At 52.7% G+C, this 25,136-nt stretch overlaps 1 protein-coding gene across 8 annotated transcripts in view; it reads right to left on the reverse strand.

Annotated features, from left to right (window-relative positions):
- The window catches only part of FBF1 (Fas binding factor 1), a 31,327-nt gene that overhangs the window by 4,879 nt on the left and 1,312 nt on the right, over window positions 1-25,136 (reverse strand). For 2 of the 8 annotated variants that reach the window (XR_002517790.2, XR_002517791.2), the window contains exons 1-25: window positions 24,876-25,086; window positions 23,211-23,296; window positions 22,632-22,659; window positions 20,707-20,748; window positions 17,998-18,091; window positions 17,345-17,405; window positions 16,058-16,108; window positions 13,827-13,944; window positions 13,206-13,283; window positions 12,499-12,618; window positions 12,032-12,167; window positions 11,759-11,892; window positions 11,080-11,179; window positions 8,937-9,395; window positions 7,702-7,803; window positions 7,348-7,436; window positions 7,120-7,178; window positions 6,162-6,317; window positions 5,907-6,007; window positions 5,568-5,774; window positions 4,050-4,157; window positions 3,819-3,958; window positions 3,621-3,739; window positions 616-738; window positions 427-529 (exon numbers count right to left, since the gene is read on the reverse strand). Coding sequence is in view for 6 of the 8 variants with exons in the window: in XM_017950984.3 (XP_017806473.2) it covers window positions 344-529; window positions 616-738; window positions 3,621-3,739; window positions 3,819-3,958; window positions 4,050-4,157; window positions 5,568-5,774; window positions 5,907-6,007; window positions 6,162-6,317; window positions 7,120-7,178; window positions 7,348-7,436; window positions 7,702-7,803; window positions 8,937-9,395; window positions 11,080-11,179; window positions 11,759-11,892; window positions 12,032-12,167; window positions 12,499-12,618; window positions 13,206-13,283; window positions 13,827-13,944; window positions 16,058-16,108; window positions 17,345-17,405; window positions 17,998-18,091; window positions 20,707-20,748; window positions 22,632-22,659; window positions 23,211-23,213 (2,814 nt within the window). In the remaining 2 variants the exon portion in view is untranslated. Of the gene's footprint in view, window positions 1-343; window positions 530-615; window positions 739-3,620; window positions 3,740-3,818; window positions 3,959-4,049; window positions 4,158-5,567; window positions 5,775-5,906; window positions 6,008-6,161; window positions 6,318-7,119; window positions 7,179-7,347; window positions 7,437-7,701; window positions 7,804-8,936; window positions 9,396-11,079; window positions 11,180-11,758; window positions 11,893-12,031; window positions 12,168-12,498; window positions 12,619-13,205; window positions 13,284-13,826; window positions 13,945-16,057; window positions 16,109-17,344; window positions 17,406-17,997; window positions 18,092-20,706; window positions 20,749-22,631; window positions 22,660-23,210; window positions 23,297-24,875; window positions 25,087-25,136 lie in introns of those variants that run through there. The other 6 variants (XM_017950984.3, XM_017950982.3, XM_017950986.3 and 3 more) reach the window with 6 other exon arrangements.

Genomic DNA, 25,136 nt, shown 5'->3' on the forward strand with positions numbered 1-25,136 from the left:
GAGCCAAGGGCTTCCAGGGAGGGCCAGAGAAGCCTGGGGCCAAGCCGGGGTGCTGCCCTCACAAGCCACGTGACTGTGGCAGGCTCAACTCTGAAGTTCGGTTTCCTCATTTCTAAATGATCAAAGTCATGGGAATATGAGGATCCAATGATAAAATATGTATAATGCACCTGGGACAATACGAGGAAGCTGTTAGCATGATGATGTGATTACTGTTTTAATCCCTATGCTCTTGTGACATTAGTGCTACACTCTCCTTTCCTAAAACTAGAAGCGGATGTGTCCAGATAGAGGGGCGCAGGCTACCCCGGGCCCTCCACTGTCCAGAGGCTCTGGGCCCTACCTTGGCCAGGCTGATGAGGGTGCCCTCCCGCTGGGTGTCCACCTGCAGCGCCCGCTCGGCCTCGCGCTCAGCCCGCTCCTTACTCAGCTTTTGCTGTGCGGAGAACTCCGCCCACTCGGCCGCCAGGCGCCGCCGCTCCTCCCCGCACTTGAGCATGACAGACTTCTGCTCCTCCAGCAAGGTGCTCTGGGATGTGGGGGGGTGAGGGCACAGGGTGAGTGTCCCTGGGCATAATGGCAGGGGCAGGGGCTGAGTGCAGTGGCTTGACTCACCTTGGCCCGCTCCAGCTCCGCCCTTTCCATGGCCATCTGCTGGGCCGTGACCTTCCTTTGCTCCTCTAGGGCGCGCTGCATGGACTCCGCCTTGGACTGCTCGGCAGTCACCCGCCAGCGTTCCTGTAGGGCCCAGGGCAGGACTGAGAGCGTGGTTCCCACCCTGAGGATCACGCCTGGCCACTCCCTGAGGAGCTGCACGAACCCACCAGTGTCTCCCACGCTATGCCACTGACCTGTCCTTCCCAAAGAGGCACAAAATGAGGGGTGCCTGAGAGGCACTGCCAGGGCCCAGCCCGCATGATTCTGCCCAAGAGGAGGACCCAGCAGGTGCCCTCCCAACTCTCAGGTCTCCAACAGCACCAAGGCTAGCAGCTTGGGAGGGCCAAGGAGCAGCAACATCCCTGCCGCTGAATGGCCAGCTACACACTCTGCCTGTCCTCACCCATCAGCCAAGCAGGCTGAGCACAGGGTGGCCTAATGCTGTGCTGTGGGCCCAGCCACACACAGCACGAGGCAAGAGCTTCACTGTGCCTGACCCCAGGCAGGTGCTTAACACAGTTACCAAATGAAGAGGCGAATCAAAATGGTTCACAACATAAAAGCATCTCTATCTATGTTGATATGGCTACAGGATAAATATCAGCTCAGCAGTGGACATCTCTGACTAGTGAGATATTTTTATTTTCTTCTTTAAAAACTTTTTTTTTTTGGCCAGGCACAGTGGCTAGGGCCTATAATCCCAACACTTTGGGAAGCCAAGACAGGTGGATCACCTGAGGTCAGGAGTTCAAGACCACCCTGGCCAACATGGTGAAACCCATCTCTACTAAAAATACAAAAATTAGCTGGGTGTGGTGGCAGTTGCCTGTAATCCCAGCAGCTCAGGAGGCTGAGGCAGGAGAATCCCTTCAACCCAGGAGGCGAAGGTTGCAGCGAGCTGAGATGGCACCACTGCACTCCAGCCTGGGCGACAGAGCAAGACTCTGACTCAAAAACAAACAAAAAAAAAGTTTTTGACTGGGCAAGGTGGTTCACGCCTGTAATCCCTGCACTTTGGGAGGCCAAAGTGGGCAGACTGTCTGAGTTCAGGAGTTTGAGATCACCCTGGGCAACATGGCAAACCCCTGTTTCTACAAAAAATTAGCTGGGTGTAGTGGCATGCACCTGTGGTCTCAGCTACTTGGGGGCTGAGGTGGGAAGACTGCTTGAGCCCGGGAGGTTCAAGCTGCTGTGAGCCGAGATCTTGCCACTGTACTCCAGTCTGAGTGACAGTGAGACCCCATCTCTAAAAAAAATTTTTTTTGGCCAGGCGTGGTGGCTCCCACCTATACTCTCAAAATGTTGGAAAGTCTAAGTGGGTGGATTGCTTGAGCCCAGGAGTTCAAGGCCAGCCTGGGCAACATGGCGAGACCCACATCTCAACAAAAAATACACTGTTAGCTGGGTGTGGTGGTGTGTGCCTGTAGTCCCAGCTACTCAGGAAGCTGAGGCAGGAGGATGGCTTGAGCCAAGGAGGTCAGGCTGCAGTGAGCTATGATCACGACACTGCACTCCAGCCTGGGCGACAGAGCAAGACCCTGTCTCTAAAAAAAAAACAACAAAGCGCTTTATGACAGCTGGGGACAAAAAGACAGGTGGGAGGACAAGGAAGGCTTCGTGGAGGTGGTAGCATCAAAAGATTCATTACCGTTGAGTTCAGCCTAGAAAGATTCCCACAGGTAAGGAAAAGGATGTGAGCAAAGGCAGGGATTGCAGGTGTGCACCACCACACCCAGTTCATTAAAACAAAATTTAAATATTTTTATTATTTATTTATTTTTTTGAGACAGAGTCTCGTTGTTAACCAGACTGGTGTGCAGTGGTACGATCTCCACTCACTGCAACCTCCGCATCCTGGGTTCAAGCGATTCTCCTGCCTCAGCCTCCCTAATAGCTGGGATTACAGGCATGCGCCACCATGCCCGGCTAGTTTTTTTATTTTTAGTAGAGAGAGGGTTTCACCATGTTGGTCAGGCTGGTCTCAAACTCCTGACCTCAAGTGATCCACCAGCCTTGGCCTCCCGAAGTGCTGGAATTACAGGCATGAGTCAACTTGCCTGGCATAAAAAAATTTTTTTAGAGGTGGGGTCTTGCTATGGTCTCGCTAGGCTGATCTCAAATTCTTGGGCTTAAGTGATCCTCCTGCATCAGCCCCCCAAGTAGCTGGGATTACAGGCACTGGCCACTGTGCCTGGCTAAGGTAATCATTATTTATTTATTTATTTATTTTGAGACGGAGTCTCACTGTCTCCCAGGCTGGAGTGCAGTGGTGCGATCTCGGCTCACTGCAAGCTCCACCTCCCAGGTTCACGTCATTCTCCTGCCTCAGCCTCCCGAGTAGCTGGGACTACAGGCACCCGCCAGCACGCCCGACTAATTTTTTGTATTTTTAGTAGAGATGGTGTTTCACTGTGTTAGCCAGGATGGTCTCGATCTCCTGACATTGTGATCCACCCGCCTTGGCCTCCCAAAGTGCTGGGATTACAGGCGTGAGCCACCGAGCCCAGCCAGGTCATTATTATTTAAATAAAGCATGTGCTTATATATGAAAGGTATCTAGGGAGTTCAAATGTCTCTGTGAGAGCTGAAGAGGCTAGGATGACATTTAATAGGCAAGAGCATCTGTCCCAATGTCAGGCCTCAGCTGATGTGACAGATTCGAGTGTCAGGAAGTGGGAAGTGCAGCTGATGGTTGCAGGGGCTAGACTGTGAGGGCAGCCAAGGCGGCCGAGGGGCTTGTGGCGCTGAGGAGCAGGCAGGGCGTGGTGGGGGCCTGGCCAGGTGGCCCCTGCGTGCTCAGGTGGGCAGTGCTGAGGGCCTGGCTGGGGCAGGGAGATGTAGAGGCAGGAAGCCGCACGTGGGGTGCTGACCTCCTGAGAAGGTGAGGTTGGGAGTGCCGCCACGCCTGCGGGTGCCCTGGAGAAGAGGCCCCATGGCAGGAGGGCCAGGAGGATGGGCCTCACCTGCTCCAGCAGCCGGCTCTGCTCATTCAGCCGTGCCTCCATCTTCCCGATGATTTCCTGTTGCCGGCTCCGCTCCTCCTCCATGTCCCGCTGCTGCTGGCCCAGCCGCTCCTGCAGTGCTGGGGGCAACCCACAGGGTGCTCAGCAGCTGCTCCCCTTCCCACCAGGAGCCCGGGTGGCTGAGAGGGGAGGGCGTACCCCGCAGCTGCTCGTCACGCTGCCGGATCCCCAGCTCCCGCTCCTGGGAGGTGGTGAGGTGTGAGGCCTCCACGCGGGAGGACAGCTCGTGCAGGCTGCTGGAGAACTTCTCCATCTGATGGATGATGCTATTCAGGGACCTGGAAGAAGGCTGGGTCAGCCCCTCCTGAAGGTCTCGGGGACCCCCCAGACCCCACCCTCAGGCGGGCATGGTTGGGGTGGCGCACATACCGCGTGTGAGAGGTGGCACTGGTGGCCGCATCGACCTCTCGGTCCTTCAGCAGCTTTAGCCGCTGCAGCTGCTCCTCGTGGTCTCTGCGCATCTCTAGGATGGACGCCCTGAGGGGAGGCGGGACGGGAAGGTGGTCACTCTGAGCTGGACCACCCAGATGCGGTAATTCCTTGGGGAAGGGCGCGCTTCTGAGCAGCCCTTGCTCCCAGGCCTCTCCTCCACTGGGCACTGCCCCAGTTTCCCCAGCTCCTCTGGCTTATCTGTCATGGTGCCTCAATGCTACACACACTAAGATGGGCAATCCTCCCATTATTCAGCTTTTTTTTTTAGGAGACCGAGTCTCACTCTGTCACCCAGGCTGGAGCGCACTGGCATGATCTCGGCTCACTGCAACCTCCACCTCCTGGGTTCAAGCAATTCTCCTGCCTCAGCCTTCCAAGTAGTTGGGACTACAGGTGCCCACCACCACGCCCAGCTAACTTTTTGTATTTTAGTAGAGATGGGGTTTTACCGTGTTGCCCAGGCTGGTCTCGAACTCCTGAGCTCAGGCAATCTGCCTGCCTTGGCCACCCAAAGCGCTAGGATTACAGACGTGAGCCACCACGCCCGGCCCCGAGCAGTCTTTCTTTTCTTTTTTTTAAAATTTTTGTAGAGATGAGGTCTCACTATGTTGCCCAGGCTGGTCTTGAACTCCTAGCCTCAAGCAATTCTCCTACCTTGGCCTCAAGCAATTCTCCTACCTTGGCCTCCCAAGTGTTTATTTTATTTTTTAAATGTTTTTAGAGACAGGGCTTTGTTCTGTGGTCCAGGCTGGAGTGCAGTGGCATGATCATAGCTCATTGCAGCCCTGATCTCTTGGGCTCAAGGTATCCTCCTGCCTCAGCCTCCCAAGTAGCTGGAACTACAGGAGTACACTATCATGCCAGCTAATTTAAAAATTGTTTTTAGAGACAAGGTCTCACTGTGTTGCCCAGGCTGGTCTCAAACACCTGGCCTCAAGTGATCCTCCCACCTTGGCCTCCCAAAGTGCTGGGATTACAGGTGTAAGCCACTGTGCCTGGCCCTGAGCAGTCTTAAAAGGTTGCCTCTGCCTTCATCAACCTGGCTCCCTTAGGTAACCTTTCTTAGTTTCCTTCTCTTCTAGAAAGGCAACCCTATCAACATGGCAGGCACAACAGCGCAAGCCTTTCCCAGGTGGATCTTGTTTCTAGCCTCTACTGCGTGAGCAGGTGAGTGGATGACCCTGTGCTTAGTTAGACCCTGGGGGACTTGCTGCTGCCATGCCTGAACAGCCTGTGGGTATCCCTCCTGCCTCTGTAAGAGCAGGTGGCACCCCTACCCATGGGTATGATGAGTCAGTGTGCCCAGCCCTCAGTCCTCACTCACTGGACTGGGAGGGAAGGACCCGAACCCCTGTCCAAAGGCTGCTGAGTCACAGCGAAGGGTCTCATAGGGATGGCTCTCTTCCGGCTACTCCTTGCAAGCCCGCTCCCCAGCTGCCTGTCCCTGGGCCTCACCGCTGCAGCTCCTGGAGCCGCTGCATTTCCTGGTCTTTCTCCTGCGCTGTGGCTGCCAAGCGCCGCTGGTGCTGGGCCGTGAGCTCAGCACGGGCCTGTTCAGCCTCCTGGCAGTGTGACAGATACCGAGCTGACAGCTCCTCATTCTCTCTTCGGAGCCGCTCCTCCCGTTGCTGGTACGATGTTTCTAGCATCTTGATGCGACTTCTGCCAACAGAACACCCAGCCATCGTGTGAGGAAGGCAGAGGGCTGCCACCTAAAAGCCTCTCCAGACACACTGGGATGGCTTTGGGGTCAGCGTGAGATCCAAGGCAGAGCTGGGGCCAGCACCAGGTTACCTGTGTGCACTCTCGATGAGCTCCAAGTCTGCCTGGTGCTGCTGCTGCAGACTCCCTAGCAGCAGCTCATGCTGGGCCCGTTCCAGCTCCAGCTTCCGCACCTAGAAGACGGCAGGAGGGCCAGCGACCAGGGAGGGGAGGCAGCTGTACTCCATGCTGCCCTGTGCCAACAGCCCCTCCTCCCTCCTGGGGAAGCTTCCAGCCACTCTCAGTGTCCCCTCCCATCGCAACCCTGCCCCCACCCACTGCCCTCACCTGGGTCTCCAGCTCTGCCAGCCGGGCCTGGCTCTGTAGCAGTTCGGCCTGGAGTTCAGTGGTGCCACTCTGAAGCTGCCCCTGTGCTGCCAGGAGCTGCTTCTGGTATTCTGTGCCTGGCAGCAGGCTCCGGGCCAGGGACTCTGGGAGCAGGGGCTGGAGGAGAGGAAGAGAGGTTCCTGGTTAGGGAGGGGACAGGGGCACAGCTGAGATCAGCTACCTCCTGGCCTGCTGCTCACTGGACCTCCCTGCATCTGATCTATGGCTGCAGATGGGTCCAAGGCCTTGGAGAGTCAGAGTCACTGTGGCTGAGCAGTCCCCAGTGTACCTCCCCTTGCAGGTCTGGTCAGGAGCATGTCTCCCTCCACCACCCCAGAACAGCTTCCTCCCCTGCATGGTCTCCGGCTTCCCAGACAAATGGCTGAGCCCCAGCAGTCTCTGCTATGACAAAAGCTGACGCTGGCTTTTCCTGTCAGGCCTGAAGCCCACATGTTGACACTAATCTGGTTCCCACAAGCTGTCCCCTACCCACCATCTTCCAGGGACACACTCCTGGGGACCACACCTCCCAGGCCTACATGTCACAGGTGACTGCCACACATGGGAAACAGAGGCAGAGGTGTGGTGCGAGGATGGCAGGGGTGGAGGAGGCTCTCTTGACAGAACAGGACCCTGGGCCCTGCTTTCTGACTGCAGCGTCCCAGCTCCCCGGCCTGGCTACCTCCTCAAACTCCTCACTAATGTAGGCAAATTAACACCCAGCTCTGCCTGGGAGCAGCGAGGCTAGACATTCAGGCAAGTTCTGGTGGGGGGTGCCGGGGGAGCTGGCTGACGTCACATTTGGTATGTTTGACATATTTTTCCTGGCAGGTCATCAGGTCAAACTGTTGGTGTTGCCTCTGGGCATGGAGAATTGCTCCCTAGGCCCTGAGCTAGACCTGTCTGCCCACACCCCTACCTGGATGGGCATGGAAGGCTTTGTGGGTTCCTGGGTGCTCGGGAAACAGGTGGCAGGCTCTGAAACATCAACAGCAGAGAAATGAGCAGGAGGCCCAGGGCTCTGGGCCTGCGAGTGTCCAGGAGGGACTGGTGTCACTCATGTCCCAGGGACCCCAAAGGAAGCTCAAAGCACCTCTTCCTCACCCAGGGTTAAACTCCCAAATGAAGCAGAAAACAAAAAACAAACCAGTGGCCGAGAGGTCTCCAGGGGCTGGTCGCCTCTTTGGGGAACCTGTAGGGAGTGCTGAGGCGGCATGGTTCCGAGTCACAGGGGACCTGAGGACACAGGGACGGGGCAGGGTGAGCAGCCTCTGCGTGGGACACGGGGACGGGGCAGGGTGGGCAGCCTCTGCGTGGGACACGGGGATGGGGCAGGGTGGGCAGCCTCTGTGTGGGACACGGGGACGGGGCAGGGTGGGCAGCCTCTGTGTGGGGCATGGGGATGGGGCAGCGTGAGCAGCCTCTGTGTCCCTCTCTAAGGACGGAGGCCTGTGCTGCCCACCACGATCTCACTCCCACTCAGCCTGCAGCCCAGGCCTACCCTGAGTCACCAGGCCTGACACACGGTCTTTCTTGTGCGTTTGTTCCGGAGCTCCCTCCAGTAGCTGCTTGCTCAAGTCCTTGTGTGCTGATGACAGGTTGGCTGAGGAAAGGCAGCATTCAAGGTGAAGGTGACAGAAGGCCCAGGTCAGGCTGGATGAAGATGGGTCCCAGGACGGGCTTCACACGTGAAGCTCGTGGCCGCCCTTCCTTCTGCTCCCATCATCCCATCTTGGGGCATTCTCCTCCCACATCTGAGCTCCTGGGATTTCTGGGCATCTCTTCCCTTCAAGTACCCCCTTCCTGCCTCAGTGTCCACAGTGGCACAGTGAATGGATACGGTCCAAGCAGTGACAATGGAAATGTTATAGACACTGGCGTCAAGTTCAAGTTCAGAGCCCTGTTCCAGCCCACTTAACTTGGCTCAGCTCTAGATTAAGGTTCTGCTTAGTCTCCCAAATCTGGCTGGCTCCCTTTCCCATTATTCCCACCTCTTTCTCGGCTCACAGGTCAGTGAAGAGACAGGCTCTCATCTGTTTTGGCCTGAGCTTTCCCCTCGGCCTCAGGTCAAAGTCAAAACTGCCCTCATCAACCCCAGGACTTGGTGACGTCCCTGGGCTGCCACAAATTCCCCAGTTCACTACCCTGGGCTCTGGCCACAGCACATCTCACCACTTCCTCTGGACTCCCCCAGCCTGCCGGCCCCTTGTGCCTTCCTGCCCTCAGAGGTCACTTGCTATCCTGCCCCACGGATAGGGGCTTGCCAGGAGGTGCCTCTCGGCCACTGTGTCTCTTCTAACACTCTCAAAGAGCACAGGGACATTTCATCTCATACACGCCATATTCACTTCAGTGGAGTCGGCAGAAGCACCAGTTGTTTGGACGCTGGGGCTTCCAGCCTGAGGGTGCTGTGACAGGGCAGCGGTGTGTCTGCCACCTCAGGTACCCTCTGTCTTCTGCCCGATCTAGTTAGCACCTGTCCCCATGGCGGTCAGGGCATGAATGTCAACAGCCCTCCTTCTTGGGTGTGTCCCTGGGGCAAGCCCGGGAGCCAGAGGCTCTCTCTGCAGTGCCCAAAAGGCAGAGTAGCAAAGCCAAGAAACGGCCTCTGTGCCCACAGTGCCCTGCCTTGTTCCCCAACTCCCGACTGAGGCTGCAACAGGTGGAGGGGCAAAGGGGCTCCTCAAGTCTGCAGCCAGTCCTCCCCCTACTAGCCACAGCAGCCCAAGCCCATACCTGCCAGAAGGGGGATGGCCCGCTGTCCCTGCCAAACTCAGGCCCTCAGAGGCCCCAGCACGCTGCTCTCTGGCCAGGCCTTGGGACTTCTTCCGAGACAGGGCATGGCTCAGCCAGTCCTCCTCTTCCTCCTCCTTGGAGGCTCGCAGCTTGGAAGCCTGGCTGGCTTTGGCAGGGGACCCTGCCCCTTCGGTTGGTGGCTTTGCCCTGGAGGGGGGCAGCCCAGCTGGTGTGGAGTGCTGGCTCGAAGGAGGAGGCACTGAGGGCGTGGCAGGCACCGAGCTTTCCCGACGGGCCTCTCTGGTGGGTGAGGCAGGGAGCAGGTCCAAGTCCTCGTCCTTGAGGCCCAGCCAGTCAGCTCCTCCCTTCCTGGGCTGGATGGGGCTGGAAGCAGCTGGAGGGCTCTGTTTGGAGCCTGGTTCTCCCTTGGAGTCTGGGCCACTGTCTGCTAAGAACCTACTTCAAGACAGAAAGGAGGGTGTCAGGCAGGGGAAGCAGCCAGTCCCATTGGCCCCCTAGCAGCCTGGGGCTGGGCAGCACGATGCCCAGGGACCCTGCACGCTCAGCCGAGGCCCAGTAAGCAGTGGCTCCTGGACTGGCTCATGTGGCAGGCCACGTGCTATCTGTAGAACAACGAAGTACAGAGATCTTGACTTCCATCACATGAACCAGGGACAGTTCTCCCCGCAGAGAGCAGGAACAGAATGAAATGACAGCCGTGGGCACACAGGTCTAAAGAAAAATCAGGCCGAGCATGGTGGCTCACGCCTGTAATCCCAGAGCTTTGGGAGGCCAAGGTGGGCAGATCGCTTAAGGCCAGGAGTTCGAGACTAGCATGGCCAACATAGTGAAACCCAATCTCTACTAAAAACACACAAAAAAAGCCAGGTGTGGTGGCGGGCGCCTGTAATCCCAGCTACTTGGTAGGCTGAGGCACAAGAACTGCTTGAACCTGGGAGGTGGAGGTTGTGGTAAGCAGAGATCATGCCACTGCGCTCCAGCCTGGGTGACAGAGTGAGACTCTGTCTAAAAAAAAATAATAAATTGGATCAAGTGGTTTCCAGGTTTTCCAACAACAGTTACTTCATTTGTTCGGCCATGGCCTTCATCTGTCACTGACCAGTGGCAGCAGGTACCCAGGGTTAAGAACATACTGGGTGTGGGAAGAAATGCCAACATGCACAGAGCTATTCAGATAGAAAGAGGCTGAGGAAGCCAACCTGGCATAATGGGAACAACTGCTGAACCTGGGAAGCGCTGTTCTTACAACTTCTGAAGTTTTTTTTTGAGATGGAGTCTCACTCTATTGCCCAGGCTAGAGTGCAGCGGTGCAATCTCAGCTCATCACAACCTCCACCTCTGGAGTTCAAGCTATTCTCCTGCCTCAGCCTCCCAAGTAGCTGGAATTACAGGCACCCACCACCACACCCAGCTACTTTTTGTATTTTTAGCAGAGACGGGGTTTCACCATGTTGGCCACGCTGTTCTTGAACTCCTGACCTCAGGTGATCCACCTGCCTTGGTCTCCCAAACTGCTGAGATTACAGGTGTGAGCCACCACACCCAGCCAACTTTTGAAGTTTGAAATTCCTTCAAAATACAAAGTTTAAAATATATATTGGGAAAAAAACTCCGGACTCAGAAAATCCTATCACTGCTTTAATTTTTTTTTTTTCTAAACTGCGAGGATCACGCTATCCGAATTGTCACGGCAGGTTCAACAGCAGAGTTCCTGGGAAGCGGGATCTGAGATGCCACTGCAGAGGCCACTGTGGAGATCTTGCTACCCATCAGGATGTATGTTCCTTGGGGAGACCAAGTAACATTACAGCCTTTTATGATTTCAGGGACTTTAGGTGGAGGCAGGCCTACCTGCTCCTTTCCTTCTGAGGCTGGGTGGGGCACTGGCGAATCTGAGCAGTGTCTGGGATGGGGGCTCCCACTGGGGCCGTCTCCACCACTCTGTCTGGGCTGGCGAGACCAGGCCATCTCCTGCTTCCTCCAGCACCCACAGAGCTGAGGGCCTTGTACCCTGTGGCCTTCCACATGAGACTCTTGGGTGGGACAGGGGCCAGCTGCAGGGGCCTTTCATCCCAGTGGACGATCTGTCTCAGAGGCCAGGCCTCCTGCAGGCCCCACTTACCTAACAGACTGCCTGCGGGACTGCCGGCCCTCAGAGGAGCCCACGGTGGGCTGATAGGCTCCAAAGGTGAAGTCCTCGTCTCCCCACGCATCTTCACTCTCTGTGAATTAAGGAGCCTGTGACCATGATCTAGAGTAGGGGAAACTGAGCTCATTTGCGGCTGCAAAATTCTAACAAAAGCTGAATTTGGTAGCTTGTTGTGTAAGACAAGCAGAGGGAAGCTGCTGTGAAGGGAGCACCTCAGGCACTGGCCAGGAAGATGCAGTGGCTTTGCAGTAGCCGGGCCCTGCCCCAGGATCCCTCGAGGTCAGGTCCAGCGAGCTGCATGTGTCACAAGAACGATTCTCAGCGGACAGCGTGTGGGCCGATGCTTTGAGAAACACTGGCCAGAGCAGTGCTTTTCAGATGCCAGCTGCTACCCATGAGGGGGCCGAGAAACCAGCTTAATGTGTCACAGTCAGTGTGTTTCCAAATCAAACAGCATCTCAATCATAGACGACCGAGCACGAACAGTGGTCTCGGTAAGTATTATTACATGACGCTTTTGTCTTAGCTACAGACGTGTATAATCACATGTGCGTATCAGGATGTGAGGCTGATTTCTTATTATAGGTTGTAATGAAAGCCTGATCTAGAGGCCTCCCTCCCGTCCTGTCGCGGCCCCCGCAAGCCTCCTTACCCTGTGGCCTCTGGTACTTCTTGTCTAGCTTGAACTCCCTGTGCTCCCCTGTGCCCGGGCGGGCCAGGAGTTTGGTGGCCGTGCCTCGACCCAGCAGCTCATCCAGCGTGGAGCGAGCAGGGCGAGGCCCTTCCCTGCAGGACGGGACACACGGCAGGAACATGTGGGTATGAGGGGCTCTTGGGACCCCCACAGTACCCGTCCACCAGCTTTTCCCTGAACCTGAAGCAGCAGCCTCAGGCAGCAGCCCGGCCTACTCATAGGGATCCTTACTGGTCTCCCATCTGCCTCTTCTCTGCTTTGGGGCTGTCTCCAAACCCCAAGGTGGCCATGATGTCATCCCCATCGTCAAACAATTCTTCTCTTTTTCGGATGGGGGTGTCTCCAGGAGTTAGCGGAACAGAGGGACCTGAAAGACAGAACACAAGGCCCAATGCCCACAGCCTTCTTGCCCTCAGCTGTGATGTCTGAATGGGTTGGGGGGTGGTTTGTCTGCACCTTTGGGTAGGACGACAGGCTTTAGACCTGCCCGGTCTGTCACGGGACCCAATTCCTCCAGCCTACTCCCAGACTCACACATCCTACCTCCCTATTCCTAAAGGCTGATGATTTCTTTGTACTGGACCTTAGACCTCTGGTCCCAGCCGGGAGAGGCCTCTGGTTCTGCTTCAGAAAGGTTGGTTAGCCTGTTGCCAATAAAGCCTTCCTCCAGGATGGGAAGTGAGCCCACTCCACCCTACCTTGATCTCTGACTGTGCTGGGGCTCTTGTCAGAAGCTGTTTTACTCTCTGTCACAGGCGGCTTCTTGGTGATTCCTTCTTCATCATAGGAGAGAAGTCCTGCCAACGGGTCTTCCAAGTCTCACAGCAGAAGGGAAAGCACAGGTCAGACCGCAGCACTTAGTTGAGGAAAAGCAAGCCTGAACTGGGGAGCAGCGCTCAAGTCAAGACTTGTGGCTGCTCCAGTACATAAACAAGCCCCCTGGCATCTGGAGGGTGGGGCCTGGGGCAACAGGGACTCCAGAGGCCGGGCAAGGGGAGAGGGAGTCGGAGGGAGGGCGGCCCTGGGCCTATGGGGCCTGCCTCAGGCTTGCCCGTGGGGCCTCTGACTCTGCAGGCTGCATGGCCTTCTGGAAATGTCCCTCAAGCATCAAAAGAGATATAAAATGTCCACACATTCATGACGGGAAAGGGGCTTCTTCCTATATTGGGGAAAATCTTCAGTTTGATGCCTGGCTTTAAGGTCTTTGCAAGTAAGTTCCCCAATATCTCAGCCGATACAATATAACTGGTCCCGACATGAATTTATGAGGAACTAAACCGGTGGCACCAGCTCTCTGCTCCCCATGTGACATAGGCAGCAGCGGGGCCTCGGGCCAGAAAGTGCACCCAGGCTGCTCCACTCCCAAACCAGAGTGTCCCAGAGGCATGACAGGAGCCTATGATACCTTCAGAGGAAAACCTCCTGTTCTGATGCCCAGAGCTGCTGGGAGACGGAGGTGACTTCTTGGTGGATATGGTGCCCCCTGCAGGAAGCAGAAGGCAAGGTTGTAGGCCTGAGTCTCTTCTGGCCAAAGTCTTTCTCCCATACCATGGACTGGGACCTCTGGGATGGGGTACACTTCTTCCTGGGAAGCTGGGGGCTCATGGCCATGGGCACAGCCAAGGGAGGAGTCTCCAGTTCTCCCATGGGCTTCTGGTAGGGAAACGTGGTAGGAGCTACCTCCGCTCCCTCATCATGAGTCACTCCAGAGACATGGGTTCAGGAGAGGCACAGGCTACCATAGAGTTCTCCATTTTAACTCACACAGCTTCTCCAGGAGCTGCCCATGTTGGACCCAGAGGGCCTGGAACAGCTCGAGGAAGGGAGGAAACTCAAGCTGTCCCCTTACCCCACCACACACACTCAAACACACACACGCACAACTGCTTCTTGACCCCTCCAGCTTGCGCAGAGAAAACCCAAGGACACAAACACTTCCTACTAGCATCTTCCACATCCTCAAAGTCTCCCTAACAGATTCGAGGAGCCGTATCCCATGCACCTTTCTCACTGGCTACTGACCCACCTGCAGGCTTGGGGTGGCTGGGCAGCTCTCCTTTCCCAGGGTCCTTTGCAGCTTTTTTGCTAGGGGCTGGATTAGACTTCTTCAGACCTAAGATATCAGCATCCATGCCGTCCAGGTCCTAGAAAACCAGGGAGGAAGGGCAGAGGATGATGTCTGATAAGGGGGTGAGGACTTCCACCTGAGAGAGATGGGCTGTTGGCACCCCAGGGGCAGAATTGTGAGAAAACAAAGGAAAATGCAAAAACTGCTGAGAAAAACAGTGAGTGAAGAAAGAAAATGGAACTAAAGGTAAGCAGGGTGGAGTGGAGTGGAGTGGAGTCCAGCTCATGGTTCTGGGATGAGAGACTCAAAGTTAGCATCAAAAACTGAGTCAGAGGACTTGTGGGTTATGCCCAGGGATCCTAGGTGGCTGGTCTGGGAAAAAAGCTTTCCTTTTTTTTCTTTTTTTAGACAGGATATTGGCCGGGCACGGTGGCTCATGCCTGTAATCCCAGCACTTTGGGCTGAGGCAGGTGGATCACCAGGTCAAGAAATCGAGACCATCCTGGCCAACATGGTGAAACCCTGTCTCTACTAAAAATACAAAATTTAGTTGGGCGTGGTGGTGCACGCCTGTAGTCCCAGCTACTTGGGAGGCTGAGGTAGGAGAATCGCTTGAACCTGAGAGCTGGAGGTTGCAGTGAGCAGAGATCGTGCGACTGCACTCCTGCCTAGGCAAGACAGCAAAACTCCGTCTCAAAAAAATAAAAATAAATTAAAAATAAAATAAAATAAAGACAGAGTCTCAGTCTGTCACCCAGGCTGGAGTGAAGTGGTGCGATCATAGCTCATTGCAGCCTCTTAACTCCTGAGCTTAAGTGATCCACCTGCATTGGCCTCCCAAAGTGCTGGCATTACAGGACTAAGCCACCATGCCAGGCTTTTTTTTTTTTTTTTGAGGCGGAGTTTCACTCTTGTTGCCCAGGCTGGAGTGCAATGGCACGATCTCGGCTCACCGCAACCTCCGCCTCCCAGGTTCAAGCAATTCTCCTGCCTCAGCCTCCCTAGTAGCTGGGATTATAGGCATGTGCCACCAGGCCCAGCTAATTTTGTATTTTTAGTAGAAATGGGGTTTCTCCATGTTGGTCAGGTTGGTCTCGAACTCCCGACCTCAGGTGATCCACCCGCCTTGGCCTCCCAAAGTGCTGGGATTACAGGCGTGAGCCACTGCGCCCGGCCTTTTTTTTTTTTTGAAGACAGAGTCTCACTGTCACCGAGGCTGAAGTGCAGTGGTGTGATCATAGCTCATTGCAGTCTCCAACTCCTAGGCTCAAGCGAGCCTACTGCTTCGACCTCCCAAAGTTCTGGGATTATAGGTGTGACTGACTGTGCCTGGCCTTTGAGGGGAAAGATTTCAAGATGAGGTTAAAGAAGCTGAATCTGGGCCGGGTGTGGTGCCTCATGCCTGTAATTACACTATTTTGGGAGGCCCAGGTAAGAGAATCGCTTAAGGCCAGGAGTGTAAGGTTGCAATGAGATCACACCACTGCACTCCAGTCTGGGTGATAGAATGAGACAGTGTCTCTAAAAAAAAAATACCAAAAAAACAAAAAAACACAACAAAAACAAGAGCCCCAGAGGGCTGTAACCAAAAGCGTGGCCTTGTCCTGGGGACTATGGCAAAATGGGTTAACTAAAAGGGACACAAAACCCCAAGGGTCAGACAGGAGGGTGCTGCTGGCTGGAAGGAGAGGGAGAACAAAGTGTCCTAGGCCAAGCTAGAGATTACGTCCTTACAAATTATTCAGAATCTGTGCCTTAAAAATCCATTGCAAAGATTGGCGCTGGGCTTGATCTGATGAGAAGACAGCAGTATTGAAGGGGGCTTGGCAGGGGATGTGGAGAGAAATATGGAGAAAAATTAAGAACAAGCATTAGAGGAGGCAGTTTCCTGCTGTCCTCTAGGTGGAAGTGAGGGGACCCAGCTAGGTGGGCCTCCAAGTAGGGCTGGCCCCATTTCCCCAGAGGCCTGTGGCACCCTCCATTCTCTATATACCAGCAACACTGGTTGATACCCAGAAAGGCGAGAAGGCCAATGGCTCACAGACGAGTTCCATGCTTGCATGAGGAAGGGCTCAGAAACACAGGTTGTAAAGGGAGAAATCAGAGGGAGAATGAAGCCTTGGTACAAAATATCATGACCCCACCCCACCCACGCCCAGTTCTAAGAATCCAGCAAGCTGTTTCCTTACCTTCATGGCCTGGAGCAGAGCCTGTGGGTCTGCCTCTGAGATACCTGAAACCTAAGTCCACAAGGAGGGTGAGGACACAGACTAGGAGGCACATTAGTCAAGGCCCCATAAAATTCAGGGTCCTGGCCGCTTGCTTCTATTAGGGCAGACGGCGCGGCAGGAGCTTACACAGCCAACGGAGCTTACACAGAAGGGTGGCTTTGTTCCCCTTGCTTGGGCTTGGCAGTTGTTTGAAGCCAAACCTGCCTGGTTGTAGAGACTCAGAAAGCACTGCCATTCCTGCCCCTTCCAACCGTAGAGAACCCTTCCATCCAGCACCGGAATTCTGCTACTTCTCACCCATGCCAGTGGATAGCTATGGAGCTTATTAGGGGAAAGGAGCAACATCTAAGACTCTAGCCGTTTCAGGGAGCTCTCCTTTCCACTCATCTTACTACAGGAAAGAGGATTCTGCTTTGAGTCACTCGGCAGCCCTTAGGCATTATTTTGCTTTAAAAACAAAGTGATGGCTGGGCGCAGTGGCTCATGCCTGTAATCCCAGCATTTTGGGAGGCCGAGGTGGTTAGATCACTTGAGGTCAGGAGTTTGAGACCAGCCTGGTCAACATGGTGAAACCCCGTCTCTACTAAAAATACAAAATTACCTACTAAAAATACAAAAATTATTTTCTTTGGCTGGGCACAGTGGCTCAGACTGTAATCACAGTACTCTGAGAGGCTGATACGGGTGGATCAAGAGGTCAGGAGTTTGAGACCAGCTTGACCAACATGGTGAAACCCCACCTCTACTAAAAATACAAAAATTAGCCAGGCGTGGTGGTGGGTACCTGTAATCCCAGCTACTCAGAAGGCTGAAGCAGGAGAATTGCTTGAACCAGGAGGTGGAGATTGCAGTGAGCCAAGATCGCACCACTATATTCCAGCCTGGGCAACAGAGGGAGACTCCATCTCAAAAAAAAAAAAAAAAAAAAAAAAAGACAAAAAAAATTAGCCAGTCATGGTGGCAGGCGCCTATAATCCCAGCTACTTGGGAGGCTGAGGCAGGAGAATTGCTTGACCCCGGGAGGTGGAGGTTGCAGTGAGCCAAGATCGTGCCATTGCACTCTAGCCTGAGCAACAGAGCAAGACTCCATCTCAAAAAAAAAAATAAAAAGAAAGAAAGAAAGAACAAAGTGACTTTGCAGGGACTTCTAAACCCTTCTGTGGGCAGCCCCTTGGCAACAATACCCATCTCATTGTTTCCAGGGTAAGCACGAGAGTAGGAGGAGTAGGAAATGGCCAGGCTTACCTCAGCATCAGCTTCTTCCAGGCCTGCGATGGTGCTGAAGACATCATCACCCAGGAGGGACCTGCAAAGGGGAGGCATAGCTCCTACATGCATCCAAGGGCACTGGATGACTCTAGAAAGGGGAAGAGTGGCTTAGAAAGCCCAAGGAATCTCAGATAGATTTCTCTGGAGAACAGAGGTGTTAAAAAGAATATCACAAGCCTGCTGATGCAGTGATTTCCAACTTTGTTAGCAGTAGAACTGCTTAAAAACAAACTGTTAAAAACAATAGGCTGGGCGCAGGGGCTGACGCCTGTAATCCCAGCACTTTGGGAGGCCGAGGTGGGCGGATCACCTGAGGTCAGTTTGAGACCAGCTTGACCAATATAGTGAAACCTCATCTCTATGAAAAATATAAAAATTAGCTGGGTGTGGTGGTGGGCACCTGTAGTCCCAGCTACTCGGGAGGCTGAGACAGGAGAATTGCTTGAACCGGGGTGGCGGAGGTTGCAGTGAGCTGAGATTGTGCCTCTGCACTCCAGCCTGGGCGACAGAGACTCTCTTAAAAAAAAAAAAATGGCGAGCAAGTGTGAAGTAGAAAGTGGGGGGTGGAGGGGCAAAGAGCATTTAGACTGAAGTAGGTCCATGGATACCCAGGCCGACCCTGCCCTTACTTTGTTCTAGCCTTTGAAGAAGGGAACATCTGAGATACACCTGTAGTGTCTCTGGTATGTGAAGCTAGTTTAACAGGCTTCTCAGGTAGTGTCACTGGAAAAAAAGAAAAGAGAAAACGTGTCATTCAGCTAAAGGGACCTGGAGTCAAGATGCAAAGGCTGGCAAGTTCCCTTCCCAAGCTGTCTCTGTGTTAGGAGGAAGAAATCTGGCCCCATAGGCAGGTCCCAATGTCACCCCTTGGAAAACCTGAATGGGAGAGAGGGTAGTACATTTCCAAGGAGGAAGTCAACCCTAAGTGCCGAATACCAAATGAAGAGCCCAACCCAACCCAACCCAACCCAATGCAACTGAACCCAACCCAACCCAACCCAATGCAACTGAACCCAACCCAACCGAACCCAACCGAACCCAACCCAACCCAACCCAACCCAACTGCACCCCAAGGAAATGTATGAGGAACAATTGCTTTTCCACAGCCCAAAACTGTAGGCTGGAATACATTAGCCAGGCGTGGTGGTGGGTGTCTGTAATCCCAGCTACTCAGGAGGCTGAGGCAGGAGAATCGCTTGAATCGGGAGGCAGAGATTGCAGTGAGCAGAGATTGCACCACTGCACTCCAGCCTGGGTGACAGGAGCTTTGTGGGTTCTCTGGGACCAGGCAGGGGAAACCTGTCTCTCTGTCCCTGGTGAGCTTTACATGACCATGAAACCATGTTCCTTAACAGACCAACACGAACACAAATAATATGGATTAGCATCCAGAATCTACCAGGAACTCTTATAACTCAACGATAAAAAGACAAGTTACCCAATTAAAAACGGGCAAAGGATCTGAACAGACATTTCTCCAAAGATATACACATGGCCAATAAACACATGAAAAGATGCTGAACCTCATTAGTCATTAGGGAAATGCACATCAAAACTACCATGAGATACCCACTTTACACCCTCTAGGATGGCAATAATCAAAAAGAAGGAAAATAAGTATTAGCAAGGACGTAGAGGAACTACGTTGCTTTACATTGCTGGTGGGATGTAAAACGGCACAGCTGCTGTGGAAAAGCAGTCTCCTCAAAAAGTTAAACATACAGTTGCCATATGGTCCAGGAATTCCAAATGAACTGAAGACACATGTCCGCCCAAAAACTAGTACACAAACATTCATAATTGCATTATTCATAACAGCCAAAATGCGGAAATATCTCAGATATCTGCCAACTGATGAAGGGATAAACAAAATGTGATTTATCCACACAATGGAACATTATCTAGCCATAAAAAAGTTATAAAGTACTGACTCATGCTACAGTGTGGATAAAACTTGGATAAAACTCGGAAAATATTATGCTACATCAGAGAAGCTATGTGTGCTGGGCATGGTGGCTCACACTTGTAATCCCAACACTTTGGGAGGCTGAGGCAGGTGACTGAGGCCAGGAGTTCGAGATCAGCCTGGCCAACATGTTGAAAACCCATCTCTACTAAAAATACAAAAATTAGCTGGTTGTGGTTGTGTGTGCCTGTAGTCCCAGCTACTCGGGAAGCTGAGGCACGAGAATCGCTTGAACTCAGGAGGCAGAGGCAGAGCCGAGATCACGCCACTGCACTCCAGCCAGGGTGACACAGTGAGACTCTGTTACAAAAAAAAAAAAAAAAAAAAAAGCTAGATGTAAAGGTAAGATGCTGGCCGGGCGTGGTGGCTCAACACCTGTAATCCCAGCACTTTGGGAGGCCGAGACTGGCGGATCACCTGAGGTTGGAGTTCGAGACCAGCCTGACCAACATGGAGAAACTCCCATTTCTACTAAAAATACAAAATTAGCCGGGCATGATGGTGACCGCCTGTAATCCCAGCTACTCAGGAGGCTGAGGCAGAATTGCTTGAACCTGAGACGTGGAGGTTGCGGGGAGCCGAGATCGTGCCATTGCACTCCAGCCTGGGCAACAAGAGCGAAACTCTGTCTCAAAAAAAAAAAAAAGTAAGATGCTGTGTGATTCCATTCAAGTGTCCACAATAGGCAAATCCATAGAGACAGAGAGTAAATAATAAGTGGTTGCCTAAGGTTGGAGGGAGGAAAGAATGAAATTGACTACTAATGGGCATAGGGCTTCTTTACGGGGTGATAGAGAATGTTCTGGAATTAGGTAGTGGTGATGGTTGTACAACTTTGTGAATATTCTAAAACCACTGAGTTGTATACTTTACAGCGTGGACTTTATGCTATATAAATTACATCTCAATTTTTTTTTTTTTTTGAGACAGAGTCTCGCTCTGTCACACGGGCTGGAGTGCAGTGGTGCAATCTTGGCTCACTGCAACCTCCGCCTCCTGGGTTCAAGTGATTCTCCTGACTCAGCCTCCCGAGTAGCTGGGATTACAAGTGCCCGCCACTATGCCCAACTAATTTTTTTGTATTTTTAGTAGAGACAGGGTTTCACCATGTTGTTCGGGCTGGTCTTGAACTCCTGACCTCGTGATTGGCCCTCCTCGGCCTCCCAGAGTGCTGGGATTACAGACGTGTATATCTCAATTTTTTAAAAAGGCCGGGTGTAGTGGCTCATGCCTGTAATCCTAGCACTTTGGTTCAGGAGGCGGGAGGATCCATTTGAGTCCAGAAGTGTGGGACCAGCCTGGGCAACAGAGTAAGGAAAAAAAAGCAACAGCAGCAGCCCAAATTAGGGGATTCTGGGCAAGGCGCACTTACTATCATCCCCTAGAAGGTCACCAAGTAAATCATCAATGGAGCCTGGAACAGAAAAGGGACTGTCATGACTTCAGGAGGAAAGAAGAGTGACCCTTAATAAACCTCAAGGCTTGAGACTCGCCAGAAGGCATCAGAGCTTTCAGATGTTGAGACTTAGGCTTAGCTCTCCTTTCACTGGCCACGAGATGTTTTATGTCTCTGTCAACAAGTCACAAAGCCTTGCTGAAATACCCCGAGGCAGAAATTTAAAATAACTATCTCAGGCCGGGTACAGTGGCTCACAACTGCAATGCCAGCACTTTGGGAGGCCGAGGCAGGTGGATCTCCTGAAGTTAGGAGTTTGAGACCAGCCTGACCAACATGGCAAAACTCCGTCTCTACTAAAAATACAAAAAAATGCTGGGCGCAGTGGCACACGCCTGTAATCCCAGCACTTTGGGAGGCTGAGGCAGGTGGATCATGAGGTCAGGAGATCAAGACCATCCTGGCTAACGCGGTGAAACCCTGTCTCTCCTAAAAATACAAAAAATTAGCCAGGCGTGGTGGCGGGCGCCTTTAGTCCCAAGTACTTGGGAGGCTGAGGCAGGAGAATCACTTGAACCTGGGTTGCCGAGGTTGTAGTGAGCTGAGATCGCACCACTGCACTCCAGCCTGGGCAACAGAGCAAGAAGCCACCTCAGGAAAAAAAAAAAAAACAAAACTCCAAAAAAATTAGCTGGGCATGGTGGCACATGTCTGTAATCCCAGCTACTAGGGAGGCTAAGGCAAGAGAATTGCTTGAACCTGGGAGGCAGAGGTTGCAGTGAACCGAGATCGCGTCACTGCATTCCAGCCTGGGTGACAGAGCAAGATGCCATCTCAAAAACAAACAAACAAACAAAATTAGCCAGGCATGGTGGTGCATGCCTGTAATCCCAGTTACTGGGGAGGCTGAGGCAGGAGAATCGCTTGAACCTGGGAGGCAGAGGTTGCAGTGATCTGAGATCCTGCCATTGCACTCTAGCCCGGGCAACAGAACGAGACTCCGTCTAATTAAAAAAAAAAAGAAAAAACTATCTCAAAGAATGATGGTGCAGATTTTCAGGAGAACCTATATTCTACCTGTCTACCATGACACACTGGCCAAAGATCAGTCTTCCAGATCTTGAACACAGCCCAGTGCGGCTCTTTGGGAAGAGTACTCAAGATTTCTAGGCACATGGAAGCTACTTTCAGACAAGTAGGTTCCTTGTACCCTTCCATCTAAGATCCCCCAGAACTGGTCTGGACGTCCTCATCAATGGCCACTTTCTGATGGAGGCATGTGGGGGAACCTAAATATGAATACCAAATTCGTTTCCCTCCCCAGTTTTCCCACCCTGAATCCCAACCACATATTTCTGGATACAGAGCCCAAGGAGAAGGATTTTTTCCACAACCCCATATCTTATTTATGTCTGAACTTCTCTGAGGACCAGTGAGGCAGCATAAGGAAGACCAAGGCTGCCTATGGAAAAATGGGAAGAATAGTAAGACTCTCATCAAAAACACTTTTTTTTTTGTCTGAGACGGAGTCTCGCTCTGCTGCCCAGGCTGGAGTGCAGTGGTGCGATCTTGGCTCACTGCAAGCTCCGCCTCCCGGGTTCACACCATTCTCCTGTCTCAGCCTCCCAAGCAGCTGGGACTACAGGTGCCTGCCACCATGCCCAGCTAATTTTTTGTATTTTTAGTAGAGACGGGGTTTCACCGTGTTAGCCAGGATGGTCTCGATCGACTGACCTCATGATCCACCCGCCTCAGCCTCCCAAAGTGCTGGGATTACAGGCATGAGCCACCATGCCTGGCCCAAAAACATTTAAATAAACACACATTTCATTGTTCCAGGACCAAAGGGGAAAAATATATATATATTTGGCTTAAGGGTAATGTTCCATCTCTCCACTCACCTTTCCATCTCTTCTTGGTTTTTGGCGCCTAAAATGGGAAAAACAAATCACATCAAGAATACCAAACAGTGAACACAGGTGGAAACTGACAATGCAGAATGAATTGCATTGCCTTTTGCCAAGTCACCAGAGGCAGGAGCACCAATGGCGTTTAGAGATGTTAAGTCCTTTATGCGTTCCTGTATTTTCTGAGAACTGACTCATCGGAGCGTGGACACAGCCCCACTAACCAGTGATGGGTACCAATGGGTGGGCAGAAGTCATTCCTATCCCAGACACGACATGCAAACCCTCCCAGTCGAGATGTCTGTCACCGGAAATGTCTTCTATTCCGTGCCCCTGATTCAATACCAGTGACAGACACTTAAAAACGCTTCCAGCCGGACACTCAGAGGCTCAGAAGAAACCTTGGTCGTCGAAAGTTTGGTATCAATGCCACCTCCTGTCACTCTTCTCCAGGGTCTCCATCCTGGTCCTTGCTGCCCAGCCCCCAGAGTGTTGCATGCAGTCAAGATCTTTGGGGGTGCAGGATGGGAGGCATGTTTGCTTTCCATGCATCTTACTCTGAACTCTGCCTACCATCTCACGGCTCTCGGGGGCGCTCGCAGCTCCTTCACAGCACTGGCCAGCTCATCTGGATTCTGCCCACATCAGGCTCATACTCCCTAATGAAGAAAATTAAAGTGGTTGCTTAAAAATGATGTAGCTTTGGCTGGGCGCCGTGGCTCACACCTGTAATCCCAACGCTTTTAGAGGCCGAGGCGGGTAGATCACCTGAGGTCAGGAGTTCAAGACCAGCCTGGCCAACATGGTGAAACCCTGTCTCTACTAAAAACACAAAAATTAGCTGGGCGTGGTAGTGCACATCTGTAATGCCAGCTACTCAGGAGGCTGAGGCACTAGACTCGTTTGAACTTGGGATGTGGAGGCTGCAGTGAGCTGAGACTGTGCCAACCTAGGAGACAGAGTGAGACTCCGTCTCAAAAAAAAAAAAAAAAAAAAGAGAGAGAGACAGGGCGCAGTGGCTCACACCTGTAATCCCAGAACTCTTTGGGAGGCTGAGGCAGGTGGATCACCTGAGGTCAGGAGTTTGTGACCAGCTTGGCCAACATGGTAAAACCCCATCTCTACCAAAAAATACAAAAAATTAGCTGGGTGTGGTGGTGGGCACCCAGCTACTTGGCAGGCTGAGGCAGGAGAATCACTTGAACCCGCTAGACGGAAGTTGCAGTGAGCTGAGATCATGCTATGCATTCTAGCCTAGGCAACAGAGCAAGACTCCATCTCAAAAAAAAAAAAAAAGATGGTTTAACAGAGCATGAATCCAAGGTTTATCAAAGCTTCTCTCACTTTGCCCATTCAAGAGGTAAAACCCATTTCCATAAATTAAAAATTCCTTATAGGGGATGCACTTCAGAAGAGGAGCAAAGTACTCTCAGGCTGGGCGCAGTGGCTCACACCTGTTATCCCAGCGCTTTGGGAAGCTGAGGTGGGCAGATCACTTGAGGTCAGGAGTTCAAGACCAGCCTGACCAACATGGTGAAATGTTGTCTCTACTAAAAATACAAAAACTAGCTGGGCGTGGTGGCACATGCCTGTAATCTCAGCTACTCAGGAGGCTGAGGCAGGAGACTCGCTTGAACCCAGGAGGAGAAGGTTGCAGTGAGCCAAGATCGCCCCACTGCACTCCAGCCTGGGGAACACATGAGACTCTGTCTCAAAAAAAAAAAAAAAAAAAAAAAAAAGTGCTCTGGAGAACTTAACGGGCTTTCTAAAGCTTTGAGATTACTTGAAAAAAGGGCAGTGGCCATGATCCCTTACCCTGAAAGCTGACGCAGCAAGTGGCAAGTACTCATTTCAGAAAGGAGGTGGGTACCTGGCACCAAGGCTGAAACCCTTTCCCAGGCAGCACCCATGACTACTTTCTAGGCAGCATTTAGCACAAAAGCAGGTGTGAGCTCTGGTTACTCTTTGATATTCTTTTTCTTTGTAAAATCTTTTTTTAGAGACGGGGTCTCACTGTGTTATCCAGGTTGCTATTGAACTCTGGGGCTCAAGCAATCCTCCTGCGTTGGTCTTCCAAAGTGCTGGGATTACAGGTATGAGCCACCACATCCAGCAACACGATTTTCACTGACGGTGGAAATATTTCCCTTTACATAGGCAGTAAATCTGACCCATTGAGAAGAGTTTTCTTCGGAATTAGCTCTCTCCCTCCCCCTCCTCCACTTTACCAAAACCCACCTACAGGATGTCCTGGAAGAAAGGAGTCAGAGGGGTCCTCTCTCTGTCCCAGGTGTTGGCCTGTCCTGTATTGGAATGCAAGGGTTATCTGGGCTTACCTACAGAGTCCACCTTGAATAATTGAATACATGTGTTTTCTTTTTTTTTTTAGATGGAGTCTTGCTTCTGTTGCCTAGGCTGGAGTGCAGTGGTGCCAACTTGGCTCACCGCAACCTCAGCCTCCCGGGTTCAAGCGAATCTCCTGCCTCAGCCTCCCGAGTA

Source organism: Papio anubis, chromosome 17, assembly GCF_008728515.1.
Source record: "Papio anubis isolate 15944 chromosome 17, Panubis1.0, whole genome shotgun sequence".
NCBI lineage: Eukaryota > Metazoa > Chordata > Mammalia > Primates > Cercopithecidae > Papio > Papio anubis.